We start from the raw sequence: 21,020 nt of genomic DNA on the forward strand, positions 1-21,020 counted from the left end.
GGAGAGACCCAGTGCCGCCCCTTTCGTCCAGCCTCTGGGTGGTGGGTCCCCTCAGGGAGGACAGTTTCCATGGTGGGGAAGGGGGGGGTCAGTGAAGCCAGAGGGAGTGGGCCGTTTATGTGGCGGGTGAGAATGAAAACATAAAAAGAGAGGGTTGCGGAGTTCCCGTCGTGGCGCAGTGGTTAACGAATCCGACTAGGAACCATGAGTTTGCGGGTTCGGTCCCTGCCCTTGCTCAGTGAGTTAACGATCCGGCGTTGCCGTGAGCTGTGGTGTAGGTCACAGACGCGGCTCGGATCCCGCGTTGCTGTGGCTCTGGCGTAGGCCGGTGGCTACAGCTCCGATTCAACCCCTAGCCTGGGAACCTCCATATGCCGCGGGAGCGGCCCAAGAAATAGCAACAACAACAAAAAAAAAAAAGACAAAAAGACAAAAAAAAAAAAAAAAAAAAAAAAAAAGAGAGGGTTGGGATGAAAGGGGACTTCCCCAAATACCATTGGGGCTTTTTAGGTATAATTCACACATGACAGTAATACATGCACCTCTGGACCAGACAATCTTCCATCTGGCATCTGTCCCTGAAGATTCGTTGCATCTGGTCTAGAGTTTCAGAAGAATAGACTCTCCAACCTGCCTTCTTTTGTGTCTGCTTCCTTCAGCTCAGTGGAATGTCTTTGAGACCTTTCTTTGCTGTTGTGTGTATCAGTAGTTTGTTCCTTTTTCCTTCTGGAAGGTGGGGTGTTGCCCTGTCTGGACGGGCTATGATGATTTCTTTATCTGTTGCAGGAGGCCCCTCGTTTCCAGGTTGGGGTTATCAGGAGTGAACTGCTGAGAGCAACATGGGCTGTTTTTTGGTGAATGTTCTCATGTCTCCTGGTTGCGTGGTAAGTGTAGCTTAACTGTATTTTTAAAATGTTCCTGGGGAGTTCCCGTCGTGGCGCAGTGGTTAACGAATCCGACTAGGAACCATGAGGTTGCGGGTTCGGTCCCTGCCCTTGCTCAGTGGGTTAATGATCCGGCGTTGCCGTGAGCTGTGGTGTAGGTTTCAGACGCGGCTCGGATCCTGCGTTGCTGTGCCTCTGGCGTAGGCTGGTGGCTACAGCTCTGATTCGACCCCTAGCCTGGGAACCTCCATATGCCGCGGGAGCGGCCCAAGAAATAGCAACAACAACAACAACAACAAATAAAATTAAAAAAAAAAATAAAATAAAATGTTCCTGGGAGTTCCCATCATGGCACAGCGGAAACAAATCTGACTAGGAACCATGAGGTTGCAGGTTCGATCCCTGGCATCGCTCAGTAGGTTAAGGATCCGGCGTTGCCACGAGCTGTCGTGTAGGTCGATGATGCGGCTCAGATCTAGCGTTGCTGTGGCTGTGGTGTAGACTGGCAGCTGTAGCTCCAGTTCGACTCTAGCCTAGGAACTTCCATATGCCTTGAGTGCGGCCCTAAAAAGCAAAAAAAAAAAAAAAAAAAAAAAGTGTTTCTACAAGTGGCCGTGCCCTTTGCATCCCCAGTAGCAGCTCAGGAGTGTCCACCTGCTCAGCAGCCTCATCAAGATCTGTCATTGTCTGTCTTTTAAAATTGCTGCCATTTGTTCTAAGGAGTTCTGGCAGTTTGATGCTGTCTCATTGTGCTTCGAATTTGCATTTGTGGAGGAATTTTAAAGAATGGGCATATTCTTAGCCTTTGAGGCATTAGATCCGGCAATGCGACTTAGGTGAAGGAGAGGGAACTGAAGGAGCAAAGAACAGGAACGGACAGGCCGGGCATCCTCAGTAAACTGCAGAATGCTGAAGGAATGTTAAAATGATATTATCTGCAGGGGTTAAGGGCACAGATTTTGGATTCAAATTCCAACGCCACTGCTTCCTTGCCGTGTGACCTTGGGCAAGTTATTCATTCACTCAGTCCCTCACTTTCCTCCTCTATGAATTGGGTTAAAAATACGGAGTTCCCGTCGTGGCTCAGTGGTTAATAAATCCGACTAGGAAGTTTCAGGTTTGATCCCTGGCCTTGCTCAGTGGGTTAAGGATCAGGCATTGCCGTGAGCTGTGATGTAGGTCGCAGATGCGGCTCAGATCTGGCGTTGCTGTGGCTCTGGCGTAGGCCGGCGGCTACAGCTCCGATTCGACCCCTGGCCTGGGAACCTCCATATGCCACAGAAGCAGCCCTAGAAATGGCAAAAAGACCAAAAAAAAAACCAAAAAACAAAAACAAAAACAAAGAAAAAACCTACCTCTTAAGATTTTTGAGAGAATTAGGAGTTCCCATTGTGGCTTGGCAGGTTAAGAGCCCTACATAGTGTCCATGAGGATGCAGGTTCGATCCCTGGCCTCACGCAGTGGGTTAAGGATCCAGCATTGCCGCAAGCTGCTCTGTAGGTCGCAGATGCAGCTCGGATCTGGCGTTCCTGTGGCTGTGACATAGGCTGGTAGCTGCAGCTCCAGGTCCGATTGGACCCCTAGCCGGGGAACTTCCATATGCTGGAGAAGTAAATGATAAATGTTAAGTCTCAATTGGTGCCTGACTATGTAAACACTGTGAGAGGCATTATAACTCACTGCTGAGTTAGTTATAATTCTTAACCCTCCCACTACCTGGCCCCTAGCAATTTTCCTGGGAAGGAAGGGAAGGTGTAGTTATTGTAACTACCTCTAGGGGTCAGGCTTCAGCACCTTTCACTTACCTAAGCTGCACAGTACTTGAGGGCAGGATACCGGGGGGCCAGGGGATTCTTCCAGGACCTAGGCGTCCAGCCTTTGCACTCCCAACCTCAACCCAATATCCACCCTCTTTTGGGAGGGAGATATCTTCTTGCTTTCTAGAAATGGATTTATGCGGGGAGCCGAGAAAATGCAGGGACTCAAAACAAGGACCTTGCCCGATGGCAAAAAAAACCTGAAGGCAGGTTCCTAACCAAGGAAGGGAGCTCACCTGAGCGGTACAAGCCGAAGGTGGGCCTCTGGTCAGGATAAAAGCCTGCCTGCATGGTACAAGCCGAGGGCAGGCCTCAGGTTACACAGCTCTCACTTTGATGCTGATGGGGAAGAATTGGGGCTTTCCTGGGAAAACAATTTCCATGTTTGCGCTGGAGAACATGGATTGTTTCTCGGGTGACCTAGTCTTTCCTGTTGTTTTATTTGTTATTCAGTTTTCCTCAGTCTTTCCTGATTATTTGCTTATTATTCTTATTTTCCATTCTTACTTTCCTGTGGCGATTTGTGATTTAACAAAATTGCAACAATAATATAATAAGAATTTCATCCTGAAGGACTTTCCCCTATTTAAATCCAACTTAGTTAAAACATAGTGTTTATCTACTAACTAGCTATATAGTAAACTTTAGAGTTTAGGATTTTAATGAGGTTCATAAAAGTTAGACATGTATTATCCAAAAAACCTAGCTGTGAGTTTTGTCCTTGATTTTAGAAGCTTTTAAGTGATAGCTAGTTTAAAGTTGGTTTATATTTTCTTACACTGTCTCCCTGCCATAACACTTTGAAGATAAGCACCAGTCTACAAACAAGGTTTGTGAATGCCAAATTCTTGTGTCTATGGCCTCTTCAAAGTACTCACTAAGTTTAGTTAAGATAAAGATCTTAAAACATGATGCAGAGCTGCTATACCATGTAATAGTTGACCAATGTACTTTTAACACTGTGATGTCATCTGTAGTGAAAAACTGTCTATATCATCAACCACTGTTGCCAATAAAGTTGAGGAGTCCAGCGCCCTGAAAGAAGGGACAAAGAGGCTGTCTCCGATGCAAAAGCCGACGTCCGTCCATCTTCTTCGGGAAAGCATACACTCCTTGGCCGCCGGAGCTGGCCTCCGGCAGCAGATTTGAGCTAGAGCAGAGCAGGAAACCTCTGCTCCTCTGACATTGAGCGGGTCAGAGGATGTCTTCACCTCTCAATCCAGAAGGTTCCGGTACTGGCCGGTCCACAGACGGGCTTCCTTAGCAGGGTACAGATTCTGGTGGGGAAACTGGTTAAGGATCTGGCATTGTCGCTGCTGTGGCTCAGGTCAGAGCTGTGGCCCAGGTTTGATCCCTGGTCTGGGAACTTCCGTAGGCTGCTGGGGCAGCTGGAAAAAGGAAAAACAGGGAGTTCCCATTGTGGCACAGCGGAAACGAATCTGACTGGGAACCATGAGGTTGCAGGTTCAATTGCTGGCCTCGCTCAGTGGCTTAAGGAGCCAGCGTTGCCATGCGCTGTGGTGTAGGTCGAAGACACGGCTCGAATCCCGTGTTGCTGTGGATCTGGTATAGGCTGGCAGCCACAGCTCTGATTAGACCCCTAGCCTGGGAACCTCCGAGAATGTGGCCCTAAAAAGACAAAAGACAAAAAAAAAAAAAAAAAAAAAAAAAGAAAGAAAGAAAAAGGAAAAACAGACAAACAAAAACACAGCACCAAGAGTGAACTGCAGTGTAAACTATGGACTTCAGGTGGCAACGATGTGCCCGTGTGGGTTATGAAACATCCAGCGTGGGATGCTGCTGGTGAGGGGGGCTCGGGGGGGTGGGCAGGGAGGATAGGGGAACTTTCTATACTTTTAGTCCATTTTGCCATGAAAACTGCTCAAAAAAATAAAATCTATATTTAAAAGGGGGGGGCTTCATTTTCCCAGTTAAACACAAGAGACATCCCTTCCCCCTTTTTGCTTCCAGCATTGCTTTCTCTGTCTTTTTCATAGGTCTGTGCATCTTTAGTGTCTAAGGAAGCCTCTAGCTGGTCTCACGCCCTGAATGTCTCCTCTAGCAGCTGGGAGCGATCTCTTTGAAACAGTAATGCTTCACCTCCCAACTTCCTGGGAGAAGAAGGACTTAATTTCAGGTGTCAGCCTCCTCTGAACTGCAAAACACATCTCTGGGCGAAAAGAAAATTCTCCATTGTCTCTGGAGAACAGGTACTAATGCTTGGTGTCTGCCTGACTCTATGAAAGGCTGAGATTTCTCTGTCTTCGCAGATCTCTGTAGCAGATGCCTGGGATGAATCACATTCTGATTTAATGCTTAGTCAATAATACAACTGTTCTTGGGAGCTCCAACTGTGGCTCAGCCAGTTAAGAACCCGACATACTGTCCATGAGAATGTGAGTTTGATCCCTGGCCTCGCTCAGTGGGTTAAGGATCCACTGTTGCTGCAACCAGTAGCATTGGTCGCCAGTGTGGCTCGGATCTGCTGTTGCTGTAGCTGTGGCTGCAGCTACGATTTCATCCCTAGCCTGGGACCCTCCATATGCTGCAGGTGTGGCCCTAAAAAAGAAAACAAACAAAAAACCAGATAATACAACTGTTCTTTTCTTCAGCCTATATGGACACTCTTTCTGGTTTGAGAGGTTTTGCTTTTAATTCTATTTCCCCAAAAGGGCCCATGTCCAGCGGCAAACGTAACGTGTGGTTTGGCCAGTGTGGATGCCTGTGGGGGCAACAGCCGGGCCAGGCCCCCTGGGAGGCCTGTCTTTGGGCGCAAGGGTGACAGACAGGTTGTCGTGTATGCACTGTCGTCTAACAGCTCCCCGATCAGGAGGAGGTTTTGCCCCCAAAACCCACGACCTCCTTTTCCTGGACCTGAAAATGTCTCATCTCTGAGAAGTGCTACAAGTCCACTTCTTGGAGAGCAGCTCAGCCTGCTCCCCGAGCCCCTCCTCTCTGGCCCTGTCCTCTGAGAAGCCCCCTGGGACCACCGGCTTGGATGAGGTCTCGCTCCTTTGATCTCAGAGTTGGCCTCTCCCCAGCTTCCCACCCGGTATTGTGTTCTGTATACGCATCTCCTCTCCCCAGCAATTTGGGGGCCACACATCTTGTAGCCTGAATGTTGACTCTGTTCACTGTACAAACAATCTCTGAGCCTCTGTTATGTGCCAAGAACATCTGTGCCCTAAGAAAGTCCCATGCTGGGGCGGGGCTGCGTGTTTCTCTAAACCCACCCTTGCATCCAGGGTGGTCTGGGTACAGGGCACTGTGGCCCACCAGCCAGTGGGGTTTGGATCTGGGCAGGTGACACCTCGAAGGTTCAAAAGTGAGCATTGACGGGGTAGGGAGGGGAGAGGGACAGGGGACAGCATTCCAGGGAACAAGGCAGCAGGCGTGGGATCTGCAGCATGGGGACGGGGACCCGGCAGAGAGAGGTGGGCCTGGAGGTGGGTGCTGCTGGAGCCGAAAAGTGAAGGTGGGGCTGGGAGCTCAGGCCAGAGCGTAACCGAGCAGAACCCAATGGGGTCTTCCCGGGACGGACCCGTGCCCCCGCCCCCCCAACCCCGGCCCACGTCCCCTGCCTCTCGTTTGTAGAAAAACTGCAGTCTCCCGGGCCTCCCTTGAGTCACAAAAGCCTGGCTCAAGAATTAATGATGGGTGGAGTTCCCTGGTGGCTCAGTGGGTTGGGGATCTGGCATTGTCACTGCTGTGGCTCTACTGTAGCACGGGTTCAATCCCTGGTCCAGGAACTTCTGCGTGCTATAGGTATGGCCAAAACAAAAAAAGAATTAATGATTAGAAGGATGTGAACATGTAGTGACAAAAATAGCAGTTGTGCCAAGAGAACTGGTAAGAATTTGAACAGTACAACTGCCATATGGCAGCCACAGAGTCTCGAGTTCCTCCCTGCAGTCCCTAGATAACAGTAGCCGAGGTGCACTTTCTGAGTTTTTCACAGATGCTAAAACCCCCATCGAATGGGAGGAATTACCTGCTTGATGACCGTGAGCCCTGTAAACCCCAGACCCACTGGAGCCGGAGGATTGGTGACACTGAGCCCTGCGACACAACCCAGATCCTTCGCCCTCAACCACTCAGAGACATGTGCGTGAGCTGATCTTGCACCTGCAGCTCCTCTCCCTCTCCTTGCCTCTAAAACCTCTTTCCTGAAATCCACCTGGAAGCTGAGGCCTTTGGAGCAGGCGCCACTCCCACTCCTTACAAGGCCTTTGCAATAAACGTATTCTCTGCAAACTTCAACCTTTGACTTCGTTTGGCCTCCCTGTGGATGGGGGTCCCCAACTTCGACAAAAGCAGCAAGCAGGCAGGCATGACCTTGGACCCGAGCAAGAAGGCGAGGTGGGGGGGCAGGGAGTCGTCCGGGGGTGTCTTCTTTGCCCTCCGGAGCGGGGCTCCATCCGTCGCAGAGAGAGAATTCAGAAGCACTGTGAGCCTGGGTCCCCGGCGAGAAAAGGGAGTTGCAGGAGGTCGGGGAAAGCTCTGCGCGCGGAAGAGCGGCGGCGGGGCGGGGGAGCCTGGAGACCCCCAGCCCCAGAGCACAGGCTGGGGAGCTGGGCCCCCCACCCTGCCTCGTCCTGACTCTGCGGGGACAGCACAGGGTCTGGGGCCAGGGAGAGAGGAGCCCTGGGGATTGGCTGGGCTCGCGGGCGCGGTGACTCCCGTAAGCACCGGGGAGACCCCCGGGCAGGGGCGGGCTGGGTCCCACCGGCGGGGCGGCCCCTCCGGGCTTAGCGCGCCGACAGCACGAACGCGCCGGCCCAGCAAATCTTTTGTCCCGGCGGCGCTGAGCCAGCAGGGCGCCGCCCGCTATATCGGGCCCGCGGGCCGGAGGTCGGCGCACCATGGCGCAGCGCTCGGGGAAGGTGAGTGCCGCCCTCTCCCCTCTCGGTCCCGCCTGCAGCCCAGGTAACCGCGGGGGGCGGGGGGGGGGGGGGAGGCCGGCGCGAGGCCGAGAGAGCCCCTCCCATTGCTCTGGGCGGGGGGGATGGAGGATGGGGGCGCGGGTGGCCACCTGTTGCTGGATACTCTGCATCTGCAGAGCTGGCTGCATTTCCGAACGAAGCGGGGCATCCTGGCCCTGGTTGAGGGCCTCTGCGGTGTGGGGGCCCTGGCTCTGGGCGTCCCTCCTCGAGTTAGGAGCAGGGAGGGTGGGCAGATCTGAGGGGTACCTGGGTTGGAGTGAGGACACTTGACGTGCCCTGCAGCCGCTGCCAACCCCCACCCCCTCCACTTCTTTGCCTGAGAAGTTCTAATGCAGCTGCTCCTTCCTCAGAATCTCCTTAGGGTCACTGGGGCTGCTTCTCTGCAAAATGTTCAGATTTGAGGGACTTGGAAGCCTGTGGGAGACCCGTTGTCCTTGAATACCTGGGGCGGTGGGGGGGTGCCCTCCATCAGGCTTGCCTTGTGCAGGAAACCTGGCCCATTTGGACCTCTCCCGGCTTCCCAGCTCCCTCTCCTAGCTAATCTGAGAAAGCCTGTCGTTTCCAGGGGCTACATTCAAGGTTAGTGGATGATGAGAGCATTAGTGTATCGGTCTGCCTGGGCTAGGTTCTGCCTCAGTAACAAACAACCCCAAGAGCCCACCTCCACCGTTGCCTGCCTGCCCTCCTCTGGGCTGCAGAGGGACCTCTTGGTATCGGCAGAGGGAAAGGGAGAGATGAGAAATGGTGGCTGATTTTCGGAGCTTCCGCAGCTGGGCACATCCCTTTGGCCAGACCATCCGGCCTCACCTAACTCCAAGGGGCCCAAAGTGCCATTCCACGTCAGTGACACTACACGGGACAACAACGGTCCTGGGCCCCAGGCGACGTGACTTTGCCAAGGCCCTTCTAGGAGCACACATCTTGAAACCCAAAGCGTTCTTGATGGTTGAGATTTCAGATTCCTCTGCAGAAAGGAGTGCCTTTGGGGGTCAATATGGTTCTTTTTGTTGCTGTTTTCTTGGGGGTGGGGTTGTTTTTATTGAAGTATCATTGACTAACGAGATTGTATTAGTTTCAGGTGTTTGACAGAGTGATCTGATATTTGCTTGCTTTAGCAAACCATCACCGTGCTAGGTCTAGTTACCATCTGGTTCACGTTGTTTAGTTTGGGGACAGAGAGTACTCGTCAGTCCTAACTGACCACTGGGTTAGAAAAGCTCCAGATCTGACACATGCCTGTCACTCAAAGGAGTGGCCGGGTACAAAGGGATGGGGTTACGCTGAAAGAGCCCTCTTTTGAGTTGTTAATCCCACGCCTGACTCTGACTTGGCTCCGTGGATTCAGTCTCTTGGGTTAAGGGGCCGGGTCCCGGGAAACTGGCCTTCTGAAAACTAGACTATTTGGTTATAATGGTGGGTGTGGGTGAAGTGTTTTCTTTTGAAAACATTTCCTTGGATGTTATGTTTTAAAGATAAGCAAAAACTGAGTTTAAAAAATGCAGTGGGAACTTGCAAAGAGCCTGTTTTCAAATGGGCCCCTGGACAAAGGGGGAAATTCCTGCCCCCTCGTACCTTCTGACGTCTGTCTGCCCGCGTGGGCTCCCAGCATGAGGGGGGCCGGCTCTGGGTCTGACCTCAACCCGCCATCCAAGCTGTCTTTCACCCTGTCAACAGCCAGTGTTGAGCACCTACTGTATGCAGCAGGTCTGAGCTTCAGGGCTGGGAGTCAGCGTTCCATTAAGGGCACTGGGCCCACGTGTCCATTTCCAAAACTGAGAGGAGAGGAGCCCGTGATGCCACGCCCGCTCACCTGGTCTTTCTAGATCACTCTCTACGAGGGCAAGCACTTCACGGGGAGGAAGCTGGAGGTCTTCGGGGACTGTGACAACTTCCAGGACCGGGGCTTTATGAACCGCGTGAACTCCGTCCGCGTGGAGAGTGGGGCCTGGGTCTGCTTCGACCACCCCGACTTCCGGGGCCAGCAGTTCGTCCTGGAGCACGGTGACTACCCGGACTTCTACCGCTGGAACGGCCACAACGACCACATGGGCTCCTGTCGGCCTGTGGGAATGGTGAGGGGGCCTGTGCCGCTCCACCTGGCTGGGACGAGGGGAGGCTTCCGGCTAGAGTGACCCAGGGCCTGGTTAGGCCTGGTTGGGCCTGGTCAGACTTGGGACCAGTAATCAGGGAGCATGGCCCTCCCGGCTTTAAGAACAGATGAGACTGTGGGATCATTAAGACTGACAGATGGGGAGTTCCCGCTGTGGCTCAGCAGGTTAAGGACCTGACTAGTCTCCATGAGGATGAGAGTTCAATCCCTGGCCTCACTCAGTAGGTTAAGGATCTGGCGTTGCCACAAGGTGCGGCATAGGTCACAGATACAGCTCGGATCCCTTGTGGCTGTGGCTGTGGCTGGCAGCTACAGCTCTGATTTGACCCCTATCCTGGGAACTTCCATATGCCACAATTGTGGCCCTAAAAAGAAAAAAAAAAAAAAAACCTGAGCGCTGTCCCCACACAGACCCAGCCTGTCCTGTGTGTGGAGGAAATGGCCTGGGGACCCAGTTGGGGAGCCTGCACTTTCAGCCATGTGTCAGAAAGCCACTTTTCAGGGAGTTTCCGTCGTGGCGCAGTGGTTAACGAATCCGACTAGGAACCATGAGGTTGCGGGTTCGGTCCCTGGCCTTGCTCAGTGGGTTAACGATCCGGCGTTGCCGTGAGCTGTGGTGTAGGTTGCAGACGCGGCTCGGATCCCGCGTTGCTGTGGCTCTGGCGTAGGCGGGTGGCTACAGCTCCGATTCGACCCCCTGGCCTGGGAACCTCCATATGCCGCAGGAGCGGCCCAAGAAATAGCAACAACAACAACAACAAAAGACAAAAAAAAAAAAAAAAAAAAAAAAAAAGAAAGCCACTTTTCATTTTTGATGCCAAAATCTTGCTAGCGTTTCCACTGAAAACACTGTTGGAAACATGAGCGGTTTGGATTTGCCACCAGATGGGGGAGCATTTGGCTAACGTAGGGCAGATGTGGGCCTGCTGGGTCCAGCCTCGCAGGCCATCCTGTAGTGCTTTTTGGGAGCCTTCAGTGGAGTGGCTGATGGAGGAAGCTTAGGTGTCATGGGCAGAGATGGGGAGATTGGGGAGAGAAGCCAGCAGGTGGCTGCCATCTCACAGTGCGCCCATTGTGTGGAGAAGAGCAAATGAGGGGTGTCACTCCCCCTGTGTGTCCAGTTGCCCCTCGGGTGGGATTTGAGGACCTGGCAACCCTATTCCTTAAGTGTCTCCCAAGTTAAAGTCCGAACTGACCTGCTGTGAGCCCCGGAAGGTATGACAGGAAATGGCTGGTTCCTGAGACCAGCGGTGAGCAGCTCATCAGAGATTCAGCCCAAAGAGGGGCCTGCTGTGTGGCGCCCCCTCTCTTTTCAACATGGGTTGCAAAACCAGCTGGGCTTTGGCCTCTCAAGCCCTAAGAATGTTTTTTTAGTATTTCCACCAGGTCATGGACATTTGGGAAAAGGAATTAATACTGGCTGGCCCTGGATCTTGCATAATGCTATTTATATGAAAACGATCTTAGATATCTTTGAATGCTATTCTCCAAAGAGCCGTCCTGGGGGCCCATTGTGGCACAGACCCAGCCCCGGCCGGCGCCAGAGCCAATCAGGAGCTGGCCCGCCTCAGTCTTTTGGAAATAAAGGAGAATCTTCTAGGGAGATTCAGGTTCTTGTCCCAGCATAACAGTGGGGATTTCAGCAAATGAGAACTCCATTCTTTGCTTTAGATTTTTGGCCTCGTGTTTTAATAAAAGTTTCTCTTGGAGTTCCTATCGTGGCTCAGCGGTAACGAATCCGACTAGTATCGAGGATGAGGGTTTAAGCCCTGGCCTCGCTTAGTGGGTCGGGGATCTGGTGTTGCTGTGAGCTGTGGTGTAGGTCGCAGACGTGGCTTGGATCCCGAGTTGCTGTGACTGTGGCACAGGCCAGCAGCTACAGTTCTGATTGGGCCCCTAACCTGAGAACCTCTATATGCTGCAGTTGCAGCCCTAAAATAAAAAGGTTCTTTTACAGTTTGTAAAATCTTATTTGCAGGCTGCCCATGGCCTGCGGCCCAGGTGGGTGACGGGCAAAGGAATGCGTTGGTGTGTCTGGGGCCTGAGCCCCCCACCTGTGCACCAGGAGGAAGCCCAGTGCCCAGGGCCACGCTGGTCAGAGAACAGCTGCTGTCCCAGGCAGTCTGGCCCTCTCTGGACCTTGGGTTTTTCTGTTTGTGTGTCTATTTGTTCGTTTCTCTTTGGTCATTTTAGGGCCACACCTGAGGCATATGTAGGTTCCCAGGCTAGGGGACGAATCAGAGTTGTAGCTGCAAGCCTGCACCAGAGCCACAGCAATGTGGGATCTGAGCCATATCTTCAACCTACACCACAGTTCACAGCAACACCGGATCTTTAACCCACTGAGCGAGGCCAGGGATCAAACCCCCGTCCTCATGGATACTAGTCGGGTTTGTTAATCACTGAGCCATGACGGGAACTCTGACCTTGGGTTTTTTAGTTGAGGAAAGAAGAGATTGGACTGGTTCATGGGCTCTAAATCTTTTTTTTTTTTTTTTTTAATTTGCTTTTTAGGGCCGCACCTGCAGCGTTTGGAGGTTCCCAGGCTAGGGGTCCAATCAGAGCTACAGCTGCCAGCCTACACCACAGCCACAGCAAGGCGGGATCCAAGCCGCTCTGTGACCTACATCACAGCTCATGGCAACGCTTAAACCTTAAACCACTGAGTGAGGCCAGGGATCGAACCTGTGTCCTCAGGGATACTAGGTGGATTTGTTTCCGCTGAGCCACAACAGGAGCTCCCTGCATCTTTTAAAGCAATAGACCCCTCTCATCCAACGCAGTCTCAGGCGCAAGAACTAGCAGAGGTTCCGGGCTGAGGTCACACGCTGGCCCCCTGGCCCAGGAACTCTTGGGTGCCCTGGGCCCTGGGTGAGTCTAAGCTCCGCCCACATGGGCGGGGCGGGGTGGGAACATCACTGTCGGCCTTCTTCCCTTCCCCCATCCGCGGGGCCCGCAGCACGGGGAGCACTTCCGCCTAGAAATCTTCGAGGGCTGCAACTTCACGGGCCAGTGTCTGGAGTTCAAGGATGACTGTCCGTTCCTTCAGAGTCGGGGCTGGGCCAAGAACTGTGTCAACGCCATCAAGGTGTACGGGGACGGAGCGTGAGTAGAGCCCTCGTGGCCACCGACTACCGGTCCCCACCTGCCAGGGTGGGTCAGACCCCAGCAGGGGGGGGTCCCCCACTTCCCCCTATGTGACCCAGTGTTGGCTGCTGGGCCCTGGGCCCCCTGACCCATAGGCCTTTCGGAAATTCCAGGTTTGTCCTAAACTGATGGATTCGCCTGGAAATGGGGCTGTAGAATTCTAAAAGGACCATTTGCCCTGGAAAATGGAAAATTGTGTCTCGTGAGGCCTGAGTCATGCCTTTGCATAGAAGGGGCCCTGAGGAGTTCTTGCTGTGGCACAGCAGGTTAAGGACCTGACATTGTCTCTGTGTGGGCTTGGGTTCAATCCCCAGCCAGGTGCCGTGTGTTAAGGATCCAGTGTTGCGGCAGCGGAGGCCTAGGTCACAGATGCAGCTCAGATTCGACCGCTGACCTGGGAACTTCCATATGCCCTGGATGCAGCCAAAAAAAAAAAAAAAGGTGTCCTCCCAGGCCCAACCCCCCCTCCCCCTCCCCCTACTCTGGAGGTGGGGGTGGGGTGCTCCAGGGGCTTGTTTACAAAGAGGGCAGGAAGGTAGCAGCTAAGATTTGACTATAAAAACTTCAGCCGCCACTTAAGCTAAGAGGAAACCAGGCTCAGATGGTGGGGCGTTCACAGGAGGCTGCCTGTGGGGCCCCCCACGTGGATGCGGGCTCTGCTCCATTCCACATGAAGCCTCAGCCTTTGCCTCCTGAGGCTTTAACTTGTAAAAAAAAAAAAAAAATATATATATATATATATGTATATATATATATATATATATATAAGCCCTTGGCAAGAAAAGGCTGTCCTGTGCTGCCACCCTGAATCCCCCGGACATGACCCCTTTGAAGCCTTTCGGGGCATCTGAGGGCGGGTATGCAAGGCGGGTCTCCCCACCACCTCCCACGTGCCAGGAGTCATTTTCCTGTGGGTCCCAAGTCAGCTCCGGAATGGCCTGTCCCCACAGACCCAGGTCCTGAAGGGCACCTGGGGGGACAGTGCCGGCATCTCGCTGCCCCCATTCTGGGGGCACGGTCCTGGAGCGGATGTGGCCAGCGTGCTACCTCCCCCCTCGCTGCCCTCTGCCTTCTTCCCGGAAGTCACAGGGAGGGTGAGGGGCTCCTGCCAAGGCCTGGCTAGTTCCTTTCTCTTCTTCCTTTTGGGGGCCCCCCTGCATGCTCTAGGGATAGCCCAGGACACTGCTGGGGGCATTTTGCAGCTCCGCAAGGTAGAGTGATTGGCTGGCTCCCCTTGGCAGTGCCTCGGGTCACAGCCGTGACATGTGGGGAGGTGGTGGGTAACATGGGGGGTCATGGGCATAGGGAGACCTGGGGTGGAGGGGCCCCAGTGGAGCAGGGGGCAGGAAGCCAGGCTGAATCAGGCCCGTGATGCTCCTGGCAGGTGCTTCCCACTCACTCACACCCTGTGCCTCTCTCCTCGGTCCTGCCCCCGGACCCCCAGCAGGCTGGGCCAGGCACAGATGCCGGATGGGGTGGGGGAGGAGAGGGCTGGCAGCCGCAGGTGGGCAGCTGTGTGGCCTGGGCAGTCTCTCCCTTCCAGGCCTCGTGCTGAATGAGCTCACAGATCCCGGGAACGTGTCTCCTGGGGAAAAGCTCCGTCAACACCCGTGGGTGGGCAGGAACGCTGAGGGCCACGGTGGGGGTTCCTGCACAGACAGGGTTAGAGCCACCCCATGGCCTGGGCCAGAAGGGACCTGGCAACCAGCCCCTGAGTGTGTAGCCCCTTTGTCGGAGGCCTGGAGACTGAGCCCCACTCTGCCTCCTGAGGCCACCAGCCCCTCTGCCACTGATGGAGAAAAGCTGTTTTCTATCAGCGGACAAAGGGAAAGAGGCCAGCGTGGGGTGGAGAGGGCCGCGCTGGACAAACACTGGGTGGGGACCACGGGGGCGTGGAGGCCCCTCTAGGGGCACCAGCCTGCACGCTGCCCGCCCCTCGCCTCCAGCCCCTCCGCCCAGGCTCTGACCCAGTCTCCACAAGGAGTCCCTGGGGACCTCCCAGCTGCAGGCTTGCCTCAGGGACAAAGGAGGGACAGGGCTGGGACATGCTCGCCACATGTCCAGAGGCCTCTCCTTGGACCAGGCTCCCTTCCCGGGGCCGAGAGGACCCTCCCATGCCCCCTCGCACTCCCCTTCTGAGAGAGACCTTCCTGACCACCTGGGCCCTGGCCCTTCCCCTGCAGCCGCACAGCCTCCGGTGACAAGGCCCCGTCCTCCCTCCGGCCCCCCAGCTGCTCACGGCCAAGTCCGTGGCCTTGTCAGGCGGTCTGTCTGCTCTCCCTCCCCCCATGGTCCCTCCCCCCACGGCAAACACCCGAGAGCCTGAGTGGCTGGGACTCTCTGGGCCGGAAGCAGGACTGGGCACACACGTGGACACAGGAGCCCATGTGCCGAATGAACAAATGAACAGCAATTGGTCCTCATTCTGTGCCAGGCACCCTACCAGGTGCTGGGTGCTATCTGTGCAAACAGTCCTTTCCAGGAGCAGGAAGGAGTGTGTGTGTTTGTGTGTGTGTGTGTGTGTGTGTGTGTGTGTGTGTGTGTGCGCGCGCGCGTCCTGGGGCAGGGTGGGGGTCGGGGAAGGAGGGTGCACACGAATCCTGGCATCGCTCCTGGCCCTCGCGATGGACGTTCTAGTCTCGTCAGTTTAAAATGTTCTCTTTTGCTGTGCACCCCTGGGTGCATGATTCACCCAGCCCTGACCCCCAGAGAAGCCAAGAACAGGGCTGGGGCCGGGAGGGGTGAGGGGGGTGCTGAGGCCGCAGCACCCAGGATGCGGCCCTGACCGCCCCGCTCCTGGCCTAGGTGGGTCCTGTATGAGGAGCCCAACTACCGCGGCCGCATGTACCTGGTGGAGCGGGGGGACTTCCGCAGCTTCTCCGACTGGGAGGCCCACAGCGCGCGCATCCAGTCCCTCCGCAGGGTGGCCAACTTCTTCTAGCCACCCGTGGGGTCTGGCCACGACCAGGAGCGGCCCGGAGAGAAGCAGTCCCCTCCGGCCCCGCCCGGGACTTGGACCCTGGGGAATAAAAGTCATAAAGCGGAGAGCTGGGCTGGCCTGATTTCCTTGTCCTTTGTGACCAAGGGACAGCTGCTGGGGGCCCCCAGTCCCTGGGCAGGGAGCTGGCAGCAGTCCCCCCCCCGGGGGGGGAGGGACAGATCCGGGAAGGCTGGAGGGGGACACTGGGACGCACCCGTCGGGGGAACATGAGGGCTGGAAGGGACCTACAGGTCATGGAGTCCAACCCTTTCATTTCAATGTCCTACATGAGTCACCACCGGCCGGGTCCCAGAACAGCTCCACCCAGGCCCCCGGCCCCAGTTAGGGGAGGAGGGACGGGATGGCTATGGGGGGCAAGGACTGTGGAGGGGCTGGGGGTGGGGCTGGGGACCCAAGGGGTCTGAAGCAGATGCTCCCTCTGGGCTGTGCCCTTCCCAGATCAGAGAAAGAGGCTGCCAGACCATGGAGTGTGGTCCACTCCGCAGCCAGAAGCCAGGCCCAGGGTCTGCATCTCTGGGGCGTCTTGGCCTCGGGGGTTTATAGGGGAGGCCCCTCTGAAAGGATGGGCTGGCCCAGGGACATGTCAGGGACATAGCACCCCTTCCGTGCTGTAAGGAGAGAAAAATGGGGGGAGGAGTCATTGCAACGACATCCTCAATCCTGGGGACGGAGGAGAAGGTGACAGGAGGAGTCTCAGGGCTAAAGGGACCATGCGGGGGTGGGGGGGGCACTGCTCAGAGGAGAGGGAGGGAGGCGCCTGGCCTGGGAGGTGGTGGGATTTCTGGGAATAAGAGGCTGCCCCCACCTGCACCCACACCTCAGTGTCCAGCCTCTTCTCCCCAGTGAGAGAGGACCCTTGGGCCCTGGGAGTGGCCCAGGTACCTCTAGCCCCCTCCCCACAGCCCCCCGCCAGCTTCCTGGACCACAGAGCCACCAGGAGTGACCTTGGCTGACCAGATGTGGGTGGATGTGATCCTTTGAGAGGACACGTCAGCTTAGGTCCTGTCCTGCGGCCCGGCTTCTGGGCAGACCACTGGACACCTGAACAGGGGGAGGTGGAGGTGGCAAACCCAGAGATGGCAGCGTCCCCTCTCCCCAAGGCCCCTGGCTGGAAGGGGGAAGGGGGCTGAGGCAGCACGAATGGCTCAGATCCCCCAAGATTTCTGACCATTGGCGCAAGCCTGTGGTCCAGCTTTCCAGACCCCTGCATCTGCCACCCCGCTGCGGGCCCCCTGACCGGCCAACTCTCTGCCCACTCCCCCCTCCCTACACATCCTGCCCCTGCTTTTCTAAGTGAAGGGGGTCCCCCTGGGAAGGGCTCCCCTTCCAGGCTGGCCATGCTCCTCAGGACCCCACAGGAAAGGGCTTGAACCTGGAACCACAGCTTCTACTGGAATGGAGATGTGTGCACAGGCCAGGTAGTGGGAGCAAAGGAACCCAGAGATGAGGGAGGGAAAGCCGGCTCCGGAGCCGGAGTCTGCTGCAGGGCTCTGTGTGCCAGAGGATGGGATGGCTGGCCCAGGTCCCACGGACCTCCCACCTGGCTGGGCCCCCTTGTCCCTCGCTGAGACAGAAACGGGAGCAGGTCTGTCACCCAGGACAACGCCCACTAAGGGCTGGGTCTGTCTGTTGCGGGACCCCTCCCGGCAGAGAAGTTACAGCCCTGGGTGACGTCTCAGCCCCGCTGGGAAGGGGGAGGGGCTGCCCTCCTTCTGTCTGTAGATGGGGGTCCCCGGGGGGTACCCCCAGGGGATGGAGCCCTGGCAGCCCCCTGGCCCCTGGCCGGGAAACTGACGGTCCCCAGGGCAGCAACTCCCTCCATCCGAACCCAGCACTTGAAGAAACCCCCACAAAACCAACAGCAAAGCAGTGGAAATCTCCGAGCCCGGAACGCGTGGGCATTCGGATGTCCCTCGCCCGCGTGAGTCAGGAAGAGGGTTTGCTGGAAACAGGTGCGCTGTCGTCTTCCTTTCCGCTGCCAGTTTGTCAGGGAGGTGACGCTTTCTGCGTGAGCTCAGCCACGCCTGTCTCCAGGTGGGGAGGCCCTGCCTGCAACTGAGACCCCGTCCCTGCTCAGCTGGGCTTCCCCACAACTGTCGGACCCTCAAGCCTCCACGCCAGGCCTGGGAGAGGAGGCTCCGGGCCTCCTGGACCTCCCAGTCCTGCCCGCGTTGTCGAGGATGCCAGCAACGCCGCTGAACTTGTCTTTTATGCCCCGGTTTCATACCAAGCTCTGTCCTAGTGGGATCTGTGTCATTTTACTTATTATGTAAATAAGACCATGATGGTGATATGCTTATTATCACAAAGGAGGGCCAGCCGCAGACAGGTGAAGCAACGTGCCCAAGCTCACACAGCAGTCAGGATTCAGACTGGGTCTCTGCCTGCAACCTTGCTCCCGCAGGGCATGCACATGGGCGTATATAGTTGTATTTTCCCATAATTAAAGTACTAGTCACCGCTCCAGTGGCCACCACACCAAGGCACAGTCCCCTGCCCCACCTCATTCAACGCCACTCCCTCCCCGTGACCCATGAGGAAGGGAAGCAGGGCGTCCATACCCTGGTCACCAAGCTCCACGTGCAAGCAGGGCCAGGCGTGAACTGGGAGCCAAGTCGATCAGTCTGCACGGGGCTGAGAGAATGGAAGTTTTTCCTCTCACGGCTCTGGAGGCTGGATGTCCAAGATCAACCGTCTGGCAGGTTTGGTGTCCCCTGAGCCCTCTCTCCCTGGCTGGCAGGGGGGCGGTCCCTCCTCTCTGTCCTCAGATGGGCTTTTCCCCGTGTGTGCCCGTGTCATATGGGATTACGGTCACTCTAATGGCTTCGTTTCACTTCACCACCTCTGTAAACCTCACCTACGTCTCCAAATCCGGTCACGTTCTGAGGTTCTGACTTGAACACCTGAATTTCAGAGGGACACACTTTACCTAGGACGTGAACCGAATAGCCTCGCCAGGCCTATTGTTCCAGCTGTGTACAGCTGTAAGGACCAAACAAGTCAGCCTGAGAAGGTAAGAATATTGGTTATCCATCATAAATGATACACACGATGTCCCGCAGATCACGGGGGAGCTGGGTTAGGGGTCTCCACCCCGTTCTCTGTTACTCACCAGGATGTGTCCTTGGAAAAATCACTGTCCCGTGCCTCAGTTTCCCCTGCTGCACACGGGGGATAATCCCCTCCTAGGGAACTGAGCCAGAATCACCTTGGAAAAAGTCCTCCGGCTGCAGAGGACCTCGGTCCAGCCCCCAGTAGCCAGGGAAGAGCCAGGTCTCTCAGCCCTTCCCTGCGTTCCAGAGGTTTCTCCCAAACGGCCCTGCTCCCCAGCAGGAAGAGCGGCACCTCATTAACTGGTGATTTAGTGCTTCAGGACAGGCTTGTGCTCCTGGGCGACCTCCCCCTCACCCCAGCCCTCTGCTCCCTAATCTGTCAGCAAATCTGCTTTTTGTCTGAAAGAAGAAAAACAAGATTCCCAGCAAAGCGCTTGTGGGCAGGCTTGCAATTTGTCTGAAGTCAGTCCAGGGGGTCGGTGGACCGAGGGCCGAGCCTTCTGAGGAGAGTCACACGTGCTTCGCATACTTGTCTGCACTCTGCGGTCTGGAAAGCTGGGACTCTGCCCGAGCCATCCTCGCGTCCTGGCCTGCCCACCCCCGCTCCCAACACCCTCTGGGGACCAGGAGCCCACAGGCGCTGTTTATCAGGCCTGCTGACCACAGGACAAACATTCCCTTTGAAATCCCCACACATGTCGTCTCCCCCCCACTCCGTGAGCTCAGGGTCCCCTGCACCCCTAGGGACCCCCCATGTTCCCTGGGAAGGCCTCCCATCTTCACCTCCTGAGCCCCACCTATCTGCCTTCCCCTCAAGAAACCACATGGATTTTCCATAGAAACCCACTGAATGAGAGAATTTCAAAATGGAATGCAAGAGTTTCCGTGTGGGAAGAGGGAAAAGTTCTGGGGATGACAGTGGCGATGGCTGCACACCAGTGTGAAGGCATTTAATGAACCGTACCCTGGCGAATGACAGCTCTTATGTTCTGTGTACTTTGCCACAATAAAGACAAAAGTCTCTTCCCGCTGCTAGAGGGAGGATGGCTGCTGGGAGGAAATCTGCATACAGAGCAGCTCTGATTCTGGAGGACACAGCAGGCTCCACCTGCCCACCCCTCCCCTTACCTGGAGAATCTCTCAATGGGCGTCTCCCCACCACCCGCACCCCCAGTGCTGCTGAGGAATGGAAAGAGGGCTTTCCTTCCACAGGCGGCTCAGGGAGCCCAAGTGAGGACCTGGGCTGACCTCTGACCTCCTGACCCCCAGCCCCTGCCTGGTCATGCCCTCTGTCTAGGTCTAGGGCACCCCAATGACACCAGAGGGAGTGACCTGCCCTGAGGCCTGTGAAGCCTGGACCTGTAAAAGGAGTCTTCTGCAAACAGGCTCTTGGCTTCCCCGCTGCCTGAGGCTAAGCCCCTCTTTGGAATCAGTTATTGAAAACATCCCCAAGCGTCCAGCTGACGCTGATCCTTGGCAAGGCCCAGCCTGAGAGGGGGCTGGGCGGTGGCCGCCCCGGACCGGCCTGTGGGTTTGGACATGGAGCCCAGCGCCCCTGGTCAGGGTATGTGGGGGTAGCAGGCTGAGGGGTCAGAGGTGAGAACCCTGCTCCAGGCCCTTGCAGCCCCCAGGACGGCACACCCTGGGTGGCGGGCGGGGACCAGGAGAACCGTATGGGAGGGTCCAAGTTCAACAGGACGGGGTTCGTGGCCGTGGACGCTGCCGGGTTTGCAGATCGAAGTGCGGAGAGGGGGCTGGAAGACGAAGCCACGCCCTCTCTCCACCCATCCTCCCCCAACGCCCAGGGCCGAGAGCCCACCCTTAGGGGCTGAGAAAGGAGTCTCCGGGGTCCCTTCCCCATCGAGGGGTGAGGAGGCTGCCCCTGAGTGCCTGGCACGGGGAGCAGGGCAGCGGGCCCACTTGGGCCGCGGGAGTCCTGGACCACGTGGGTGGAAGGCAGCAGGAATCCCGACCGTGGAGCCTCGGGAGGCGGCAGAGCCCTCCGCGCCGAGAGGGGGCGCTCCAGCGCCGCGGCGGACTCCCCGCGCTGCTGCCAGGGCAGGGC

At 56.2% G+C, this 21,020-nt stretch overlaps 1 protein-coding gene across 1 annotated transcript; it reads left to right on the forward strand.

The window, feature by feature from the left end:
• The first annotated feature begins 7,257 nt into the window (after positions 1-7,257).
• Positions 7,258-15,940, forward strand: CRYGN (crystallin gamma N). The gene is made up of 4 exons (XM_085005608.1): positions 7,258-7,584; positions 9,468-9,716; positions 12,714-12,859; positions 15,707-15,940. Exons 1-4 carry the CDS (start codon positions 7,564-7,566, stop codon positions 15,840-15,842), a joined length of 552 nt encoding a protein of 183 aa, XP_084861734.1. The 5' UTR covers positions 7,258-7,563; the 3' UTR covers positions 15,843-15,940.
• The last annotated feature ends 5,080 nt before the right edge of the window (positions 15,941-21,020 follow it).

The sequence above is a fragment of the Sus scrofa genome, chromosome 18 (assembly GCF_054392235.1).
Source record: "Sus scrofa isolate SSC_HxYL_T2T_F1_AM1 chromosome 18, Sscrofa_HxYL_maternal_Yorkshire_Landrace_v2.0, whole genome shotgun sequence".
In the NCBI taxonomy this organism is placed as follows: Eukaryota; Metazoa; Chordata; class Mammalia; order Artiodactyla; family Suidae; genus Sus; species Sus scrofa.

Bases quoted from the DNA above. Each gene is read 5' to 3' on its own strand.
- CRYGN (XM_085005608.1), top strand. From the start codon at position 7,564: ATGGCGCAGCGCTCGGGGAAG. The intron at 9,717-12,713 runs GTGAGGGGGCCT...CGGGGCCCGCAG, and splicing joins CCTGTCGGCCTGTGGGAATG to CACGGGGAGCACTTCCGCCT. The intron at 12,860-15,706 runs GTGAGTAGAGCC...CTCCTGGCCTAG, and splicing joins AAGGTGTACGGGGACGGAGC to GTGGGTCCTGTATGAGGAGC.